This window comes from Cyanistes caeruleus, chromosome 14 (assembly GCF_971803275.1).
Source record: "Cyanistes caeruleus chromosome 14, bCyaCae1.hap1.1, whole genome shotgun sequence".
Taxonomy (NCBI): Eukaryota; Metazoa; Chordata; class Aves; order Passeriformes; family Paridae; genus Cyanistes; species Cyanistes caeruleus.
Genome location: NC_141714.1, coordinates 8262198 through 8272638, shown reverse-complemented (window position 1 = coordinate 8272638; position 10441 = coordinate 8262198). Strand labels below are relative to the sequence as shown.

Here is a 10441-nt window from a genome sequence, read left to right as displayed (position 1 = left end):
ACTTGTAGGCAGGTTCAGCACAAGGCAATCTGCCATGTGCCCTTCAGACTGGCTGCATCTCACTTTTCCTTTGTCAGGTTGCTCAGCACCCCTTCCTTACTCCAAAGTTTGTTTGCTTTGAGGAAAAAGCATTTTAAAAATTATTACTTTGTTCTGTACTCTACTATGAAATACAGTAAAAGCTTGCTGCTCTCCTAGCTGGTTTGGAAGCAGTTAAGTCTTGTATTTCTTTTTAGTTCAGTTCCAAGTCTAGTCTAGAAAATACCAGTTGGTTCTGATCTCCAGTTGTGAAGCTGATTATAATCAGACTCCACTCTGAAGCTGTCATTTGCTGTGATTGCCTTTTTATTCTACCTCTGAAGTGCAAAGCAGTGAAAGGAGCAGCCAAGCAGTAAATATGCAGTCCCATATCACTTCATTCCATTTCCATTTCACAAAGCTGGTATCATTTTCTGTGGTGTGTAAAGCTGCAATATAGTAGAGTCTTATGAAGATATAGCCTCATGAAACCATTTGCCAGTTTTGTGTTCAATAGGAACAAAATTTGATGTTTACAAAAAAAAAGGGAAGGGATTCAGATCAATTCAATACGTTGAAAGGCACTATTTGGGCTGCTTTGTTTGTAGAATTCAAGCTTTACATTTACTGCCTTTTCCCCAATACTTGTGTGTGGGAGAATGGATTGTAAGAGAACAGATAGTGCTACAAGCAATCTCGCAGCTCTATTAATGGCCAAAGAGTGGAAGCAGCCTTGCCCTTAATAGATCACAGCTATGTCCAATAAGGATGGGTGTTATAAAAGAGTGGGTTAGCTGGTCTAGAGTTAGTTGGAATTTGCTGGCCATGCTATGAGGAGGAGGGGTTGGGTAGTCATGCAGAAGGAAGAGAGAAGTCAGTGTTGTGAGGAGCTGCCTGTGGGAACTCACAGAGAGAAGGTATGAAGGTTTTACTGTAGAATAATGGATAATGTAGGATAACTGATAGTGCCAGTCAGTTTGCATCCACAATCCAGTGTACCAAGCACTGACACTGACACCTGTATTTCTAATTCTAATTGTAATTGTAATTCTAATATGAATGCACAGCCCTTTCTCAAGGAATGCACTAGTGGAGAACTGGGGAGGGGGGGTGGTGTAGAAGCTCGCATTGATGAACCTGTACTGCTGTAGGATTAGATGGTATCATCTCTTGAGGAAGGGTCTTGCTTGCTCAAGGCACTTAAGCTAATTTTCAGAGAGATATTTCAGAGGGATTCTTATATCAAATGTGACCCACTGCTAAAGGAACACATGCAGGATAAGTACCTGAGCAGTATTTGAGCTACTGCTAGGCAGAACTTAATCTGTTCTCCAGTTTTGCAGCTTATCTTGCAAGTCTACCATGTTCTTATCTGTGCAGGTTTGTTTGTAACTAGTAGCTATGCAAGGGATTTGGCTTAAAAATGAAAGTGTAAATTTCATCAACACCATCGTGATACTAAACTTGGGTCTGTTCCTGTCAGACTGTCTTAAAGAAATTTCAATGATCCACTCTCACTTTTTTGTATTTCCAAGTTTCCATGGGTAGCAGCTGTCCTTTGCCAACCCTGCTTAGGGGACTGTGCAGCGAAATGTTCACTTGTTTTTGGTGATGCCACGGGCTAGAATGTCTCTGGGTTATGTGTATGTATGTTTGTGTGTGTGTGTGTGTACACTGTGGCATGGCAAACTTTCCTCTAAGCAAGAAGCTAACAGAAATGTGCCTGGGGCTAGGGTTGTTCCTGAAAAGCAATAAAAACCTGCTGTTATTGTGCAATAGTTTTGGGGTTTTCTATAGATACACTAATACTCATGTGTAAGATAATGGAAATAATGAGCTCACAAATGGTACAGTTTGTCTGTTTATCTGTCTGTTGACTGTATTAATATTCCCACTGTGACTCTCCCACTGAGTCACGCAGACATGTCAATTCTTCTGTCCCCAAAGAGCAAACTGAACAGGCTCTGGCATCATGTCCAAGTGTTTACTCACTCCCTCAGGGAAAGGGAGGGAGCTCTGATCTGAGACTTCAGTCAAACACTTATGTGCTCTCAAAGAGGGTCTGGGAAAGCTTTTTTATCCCTGCAGGAGAGAAAGGCTTGTTTCCTGGTGCTGGATTACTGTGCTCTCTTGTGAATTAGGCTTTACAACAGCAGGGCTTAATTTTTTAAATTTCAAATCAAAATAATACCATTTTCTCATCTTGAGGGAAAATTTCTGGTGTCCCAACAGAAATACAGTTTTGGATGAGAATTTTGTTTAAAGGGAAAAGCAGGACTTGTGATGAGGGCTGCAAACATGTAAAAGCAGTTTGAGTCATAAGGGCCATTGGACTGTTGCCATAAAATGGAGAGGTACAGTCCATCTCAGTCTTCAGAGGGAAAATTCTGCATTTCTCAAGTGACCTAACAGTTTGATATAATAAATAAAGACATTTACCTTGCCTGTGTGTGATTTATTGTAATTTCTTTCCATGTTTAACACACCAGCACCAAAGGTAGCCCTGCCTTTTCACTCAAGTGAAAAGACTGGTACCTCTCCTGTGTAGATGTGAATGGGGCTCCTCTCCTGCAGGGGTGTAATGTCTGCAGTTTGGAAGAAATGAAAGAAAATCTGGCTTCGGCAATTAATTTTGGTTTCAAGAGAAAATTGAAATCCAATTGCAGCATTTGTGCTGTGTGAACTAAAAATTATGTAATAGTCCTAGAGTAACTCTGCACTGGTTGTTCAACTGTTGGTTATACAGAGTGAAGCCAACATTTATTTTTATAGCTATTTATTTCTGTAGTCTTGACATGGTTGAGGGAAGTAATTTCATTTCTACGCTAAGTCTTGAATAAGTGAAAGAAAAATTCTGCAGCACTAAATGGATCTGTGTTGCTGTAGAATGCATTGATTACACTGTAGCATGATTGTGCACCAGTTAAGGTTTTCAAGTGGCTATAAATAAATTTCTCCATGCCCATAGAGAAGCACTCTTTGCAGCTGAACAGTATTTGATTAAGAATCCAATGCTTTAGGGAACTGGAAAAGAGAAAGACATTCAAGACCATGAAACATGGAAAGAAATACAAAACAGACATTTTCCAAGCAGTAGCATTTTACTGTTAAAATATTTATCCAGTTAACAAAGTTTGAATTTTACATGAGCAAGTAACACATGTCCAGTGTGTCTGTGTCACCAAAATGAAAATTCTGGGTAAGAAATGCCAAGGGCATCTCTCCTTAAAATTAACATCAGAATTAGAAGATGTGTGTTAGGTCCTTAATTTCCTGTATCCAGGGGCTTGTCTAATTGAGGATCATTAAATGGTAAACACTCTTTCTGGGAGTGCTCTTAGAGGACCATGATCTGTGAAGCAACCACTCAATCAGTGGAGCTGGTTAATCCCCAGCATTCTCTGTTGTGCCTGGCTTCAGATGGGGGATTGAAGACTCCACCTCATGATGAGCTGTGTGCCAGGATATCAGGGGCTCTCATTAATGTTTGATCTGTGTTAGTTACCATGTGCTGGCTAATGGCTTGTATTTTATTTTTACTTCCTAGTAAAAGTATACCACCAGAAAACTGTTGCGTCCTCTTCTTTTACAAAAACAAGCAAAAGAATTGTATTAGTTAGATCTATATTCAGTCCCCACAGTACAGCTCTTCAATTCTACAGTTTCTATTGCTGTGGTGCAATGGGTGATTGAAAGAAAAGAAAGCCTTATGCCAATGCAATTCACCAAGGTTTGAAGCTTCCTGTGAGTTAAATGTGATTGCATGCTTGGGTCTGCTTTCACACAGGTCCTTTGGGTAGGTGGTTGCTTATGCAACTGGAAGTGGATGGGCTTTGCCAAATAATTCCTGTGACTGCTTGGCAAAAACACAGTATGCCTATGCTCACAAATAGACCAGTACTAGCAGCAGCATTTTCGGTAGTGAAGTACTATTGAAGAGCATGAGGGAAGCCAGGATGAAGCAAAAGTGCCAAGGTTGCAATGTACAGTAAGTGCATTTTCTTTTCAGAAAGAGCTTGAAGTAGAGGCTGAGTTTAAACAACTGTCTGCTGCATTTTTTGTATGACATACAATCAATAAGGCATTATCCTTGAAAATCTTGGGAAGGGCAGTTATGCTGGAAATAAGAGTGCTAAGGAAAGTGTGCAGGAGTACCTGGGAAACAGGAAGACCTACTCCATTTGTACTGAATAACAGGTTGTGTTAGGAACAAGAGTGAATCTTGCATGGAGGTGGGAAAAGACGGTAACTCTGGGAGGTTCTCGGCACCAGATACTGGAGCAGAGGAGCAGTGGGCCCTCTGAAGCTTTTTTGTGCTTTCTGTCAGCCCCTCTGCGTTTCAAACCCCGCCTGCAATTGCGGGCCGAGCGCTGACTGGAAAACACACCTGGGCGCCAAACACCGTCTCTGGTGACGTTTGTCTGTCCTGTGGGCTGAAAATGAAGTCAGGTTTGGGCGGAACTGAAAACGGGACTTCTGCTATGCGCAGAATAGCCACAGCGGCTTCTGCGCCGTCTGGGGCAGGGGAGATACAGTGCTGTGCGCGGGAGCGGCCTTAAAGCCGCTCCCTGGGGAACACAAAGCCGGGACTCGGAACCCCCAGCCCCCGCTCCGCGGCACGGCAAAGCCGGGACTCAGCGCCCCACACCGGGACAGGCCGCTGCGAGGGCAGCACAGGCCCCGACGGGAGCTGTAGTCTCGAGGCAGGGGAGCGCACAGCCGACGGGACTTGTAGTCCTATTGCAGCAGCGCAGCGCGGCCACTTGGCAGCAAGGACTACAGCTCCCAGCATGCCTTGGGAGCCCCGCCCTCCCCTGCGTGTTACCGTAGCTGCGAGCGCGGAGCGGGCGCGGTGGTGGAAGCACTGCGTCGAGAGGGGTCGTGGGATGTGGCTGAAGCCCGAGGAGGTGCTGCTGAAAAATGCCCTCAAGCTGTGGGTGCAGGAGCGCTCCAACCAGTACTTCGTGTTGCAGCGGCGGCGGGGCTATGGCGAGGAGGGCGGAGGCGGGCTGGCAGGTACTGCCCCTGTGGGGCCGGACCAGGGCTGGAGCGGGAGGACGGTGGTCTGTCGGCCCTGAGACCCGCAGCCAAAGGGGCAGGAGGGGGACCCGCTTGAGTTCTGGAGCCCCGGACCTTCCTGGATTTCTCATGGGGCTGTTCTCGCCTTCCTTTCCCTGGGTAGAGTGGCCCTAGGGGCAGCAGAATACGGCGGTGACGGGCACCCGGCGGGGTTGAGGGCGCCTGGTGCTCTGGATTCCCGGGTCACTGGGGAGCTGTAGACAGCACAGCCCAGCCTCGTCACGGGCTGAAAAGCCTTTGCTCCAGCGGAGTCCGGCACAGCTCCATGGGCAGCTTGGTGGAAGTGGACACGTCTGCGGAAGGAGTGATCTGTCTTGCTTTGGCAAGATGCTCATTTCCAAATGTCATTTTCTGCGTGCATCTGAGGCTGTTTGAGATTAACTCCTGCTCAGGCATTTCTGATTGTTTATTTTAAAAGCAGGCATATGATATGCACTGTCAGCAGTGGTGGGTCAGGAAAGTGACAGAGGGGTGGGGCCGGAAATTCACCATCATATAATAAACTTTATTCCATGAGAACTTAAAGGTATGGAGCTTCGCTTCTATGTATAATTCTTACCTATTTGTATCATTAGGCACTGCAGGGGCCCCAGCTACTGCTAAGACCTCTGTGATGGTGGCAGGTACTCTGACTAGAACTGACTCCTTTATAGGCTGATGATGTCTGTCACTGACCCTGTCAAGGAAAAATGCTACAGGGAATCAGCATAAAGTCATTCCTCAGTGAGATGTGGTTCTCAAGTGTTTTGAATTTCTGCAGGTTTTCTAGGCTCTCTCTAATTTGTGTCATCCTAAAGCAAGCTATGTTAAACATGAGGTATAATTGTCTTGTGGAAACATTTATTAATTTTACTGAAGAAAACCACAAGCTTCAGACTTTTGGCTGGTGAATATCAGATGTAGAAATGCCCCTTGCATCTCAGGCATTCTTCATTGGCCTCTGAATGAACCACTGGCAGGGCACATGGAAAGTATAAAAGAAAGCATCCCAAAATCCCAGGTTACTATGCATATCATAGTATTATAAGCAGGTAGGTAATGTTAGGCTTTGGCTTAGAACCAAGGGTGATACATTGTAAGCTTGGAAGTCTTGTAAGGATCAGGCTTGATGGCTTGTTCTCTACCTTGATATATTTGGAAGTCAAGGAAACCAAGTCACTATGAAGGTTGACTTTCTGCATGATAAAATTAATTTAAGGATTGTGATTAAAGTGGAACGATGAGAATTGGAATAAATTGTTTGTCTGAAAACCTCCTCACAGGCTTACAGCTGGATAGACAGCTGAGCCTTCCAAGTGCCCTTTGGATTCTGGTAAAGGTGAGGCTTCTGTCACTGCTCTGCTGTTCTTGGTAGCTGTTGACAGTGCAGGAAAAACACTTGGATGGGATAGTTGCTGTAAGTATGCTTTTTTTGATGTGGCATTGCACATTTTATTTATGAAGCTTTTCTTGTAAATTCTTACAGATTCTTCTGTGCAAGTTACATTTTTCCCTGGGCAGACACAAAAGGAGTGAGATGTTCTTGAATTAAAGTTGTGATTAAGAAAGATTAACAAGACAGTTGCATAAAAATGCAATTACATTTGTGTTCGCAGGTTTGGAAATATTCAAACCTCCTAGGTATAAGCCAGCATGATTTGCTGTGCCTGGGCTTAATTTGATATTGCTGCCTGTCACGGGAGAAAATTAGCACTTTCTGTAGGAAAAAGCAAAACACAGCTGTTGTGTTATGAAATCATCCCAAATGTCCCAGTACTATTCTTCTGAAGAGCGTTTTACAGCTGGTGAGACAAGGCTGGAGGTGACTGGCAGCACTGAGGGACTGAAAGAGGGAGGCAGCAGTGTAAGTCTGGGTCAGGAGGGAAGAGGGGGACAATGCCTCAAAGACAGGAGTGGAAAGAAGGATGGGCGGTGCTGCAGGGTTTGAATAGCACTAACGGGAATGTGACAAAGGATTCCCAAAAATACAGGAGTACAGTTGGTAAGACAGGCTTTAAGGAGGAAAGTTTTGAGGAAGCAGCCATTACCTGGAGAAAAGTACAAAAGGTACGAAGGAGACAAAGCAGCAAAAGATAATGTCAACAGAGCCTGAAGGAAGGGTTTGGCTGTGAATTCTGGTTCTGTTTTAGGAATAGAATGAAGTTTGCAGTTGGATTTGTTTGTATTACCACTCTGGACTGACAGGGGCAGGACCAGTTTGTAATCTGTAGATGACACAGGGGGCTGTTACGGCTTGTGTGCTCACATACCACACTTCTGAGTTTAGTTGTGTAGATAACTTTGAAACAGGTACAGAAATACCTTGTGCTGGTTGTGCTCAGCCTTGCCTCCCTCCCTGCAGATATGTACCTGCTTAGCTTTGCACTTCATTCTCTTTGTTTTAGAGCTTTCCTAGGGATACAGATACTGTAAACTGTCTGAGTGGTGCTCCATTGGGTAATTCATCACACTTTTGGCTGTCTCAAAGTGTGTTGCCTGACTATGCAACCATGTGACCATGTCCTCTGGTTGTTGTGTCTCCGTAGAGCCACTCTGGGAGAGCTGGTCAGGTTTTCCAGAGTGGATGGATAAGAATATAGTTGTGAATACATGTGCTGTAAATAAGGTCTAGTGTGATTAAGCATGCTGGTCACAGAACTCTAGCTTTAGTTCTAGGACAGACCTTGATTTAGGCAGGACCTTGATTAGGAGAGGGGTACGCTGGGAGTAGTGATGCAAATAAGTATTTCGTGTCTTAAAATTCCAACCTTTCACTGAAATTTGAACAAACCAATTGTTTAGTTCCTGCTTCTGCTGTTTCAATTTGCCTCTTTCTGCTTGAGAAAAGTAAGTAAAATGCAACTGTAGGAGAAGAAAAATCAGTGAAATAAATATATGGTTGGAAATAGTCTTCTTTATGCCATGCTCGGAAGAGTAGGGAAAACCTGTGACTCCCCCAAGTCCTGGATCTCCTGTGGCAATTGTTGCCATCCCAAATCTGTCAAAGGCCCTTGATGGTATTTGCACTGTTTAAAAGCTGTGGTTTGTTGGGTGGGCCATTGCTGGCTGACTTGCATGCACAGGGGGTTGGGAGAAGGGGTGACAGAGCTGGGCAGGGATATGGGCTGTGTGGAAAGTTTCCCTCTCTGACATCTGACAGAAAGAATGTTGGATGGATGTTGTGGATGTTAATGGCAAGAACCTTGTCTCTAACAAAATTTTATGGTGGACCAGTTAAAAAAGTACTTGGTGATCTTTGTACAAACTTAAAAGAAGTTTATTTTGGTAGGAACTGCAGAATGAGGGACCTTGTGATCTAGCTTGACCCAGTCTGCATCACAAAGCCACATGCTTTTCCAAATTGCTCATCTGGGCAGAAATAATTTATCCTGGCTGGTGTTTTAGCACACAAAGCTTTTGTTGTGGCTTCCTTGCTGTGTGTCCTCAGCCTTGATAGGAATCAAATGGGAAATTTGTTGGTTAATGAAGATCTGAAATTATGTCAGCTACATAATTTTTTTCAGCAGCTGTAGCAGTGCCTATATTGGTGAGACAAATAACATCCCTCTGTTAAGACGCATATTTACATTTGGGGATGACAGGGGGAAAAAATTACCAGCATATGCTCCCCGGTTCCTGTCAGACAGCTTTTTAGAACCAAAAACAAAGAGGAACTGTTATCTGCAGTCCTTTTTTCTGTTCTTACCAAGTAGAACAATATTTAATTTTTTTCAGAGTTGCACTTGTAATTTTCTGTATTTCTAAGGCAGAGGCAAGGTTGGAGACACACCTTAGTTTAATGAGTTACAATTTTCTTACCTGAGTCATAACCACTGACCATAATGCACTTGAGTTATTGTAAATGGAGATGAAATCTTTTGGCTCTGAAGGCTTAAACTGATGTGTTTTTTGTCTGAATTACTTTAAACATTGCCGTCTCAGTCCATGCTCAATATTTCCTTAAGCTGGAATTTCTTAGTTATGAAATCAAGTTCACTTACAAAATAAAATTAAGCCTGGAAGTAGTACTTTGCTTAATTTGAGGATGTTGGAAAAGGAGTATTATACACAAATTGGCATTCCTGTATTTTAAATCAAATATGCAGAGATGATGTCTTTTCATGGTTTATATTATTGAAAGCTGGGGCTTCAGTCCTTTCAGATTTTAAAAACAGAACCAACATGCTCTATAAAAGTAGTTGCTGTTATAGAAAGAAGCTTTATCCTGTCAATGTAAAAGAATATTTGCTGTTACATTTCTCCCTTGTTACTGCATCCTGTACTGGAGAAGCCTTAGAGGCAGTTACAGAGCATCTGCTAAGTTAGGCTGTAGTTTTGCTTCCATTAGATCTGCATTTCTGGATTTTTGATGTATTTTTTACCCTCTGTCCTGCTGGGGAGGGGGATGATAGAGCATCTTGGTGGGCACATCCAGCCAGGGCCAACCCACTACAGCTCTGTATCACAAATTTGATTGTTTTACAGTGTTTTTTCCTCTTTGGTTCTGCTCTGATTAGGCTGTGAATTCTTCAGATTGTAGAAGGGAGCAGTTTTTACTGGAATGAAACTGAGTGTAGCTGCAGAATGTCACTTTCTGTAGTTGTTGCCACTCACACAGAGCTTTTACAGTATTTTCAAGAAAACTCTTTTTCTTGTAATGATGTAAATAAGCTAAAAGTGAGAACTCAGTTGTAGACCAACATATCTGCTCTTCAAAATCCTTGCTGCAATGGGGCTGCCCACTGTGGTGCTAACGGAACATTTCTGTTTGTAAAGAACCCATATATTATTAAATATTTTATGTTACTTTGAATGTAGCAAATCAGGAGGCTGTCTGATCCAGTTTTAATATAATTAATTATTGACTTCAAAGGCACTGTTAAGCGTTAGAGGAGAAACCAAGCCTGTGTTAACTTCATTTCTGAAGAATGGTGCTTTTTAAAAAAGAATACAGAAGCATGTTTACTTTGCTTCTGATTTTTTATCAGTAAAAGGAAACTGATATTACACTTGTCCCATAAAGGATAGGAAGTAGTCAAATTGCTATAAATAAAGTAGATTGTTGGAAATCAAAAACCTGTAACTGGTGCTATTCCAGAAGAAAATAAAAATCCTTGAGATCGTGGTTTGAAAAGAACCAAGAAAAAGCACCAATTTTAGTATTCTCTTGGTGTGTTTGGTGAAATAAATATAGAAGGACAAAGTGGTGTTGACCCCCAAATGGCAAAATGCTGGACAGTTATTAACATGTACTGTCATACATGCCCTAAATTGGTACAACTGAGAACAAAATTCAATGCTGATGTTTTGTGGCACGTCTCTGAGCTAATGTTGATATTTTTCTAACCAAGTCTTTTAGAGACAT

At 42.9% G+C, this 10441-nt stretch overlaps 1 protein-coding gene across 2 annotated transcripts in view; it reads left to right on the top strand.

Annotated features, from left to right (window-relative positions):
* The first annotated feature begins 820 nt into the window (after positions 1-820).
* The window catches only part of TBC1D8B (TBC1 domain family member 8B), a 31357-nt gene continuing 21736 nt past the window's right edge, over positions 821-10441 (top strand). The window contains exon 1 of one of the 2 annotated variants that reach the window (XM_086850587.1): positions 821-935. Coding sequence is in view for 1 of the 2 variants with exons in the window: in XM_023926890.2 (XP_023782658.2) it covers positions 4809-5034 (226 nt within the window). In the remaining variant the exon portion in view is untranslated. Of the gene's footprint in view, positions 936-4182; positions 5035-10441 lie in introns of those variants that run through there. The other variant, XM_023926890.2, reaches the window with a different exon arrangement.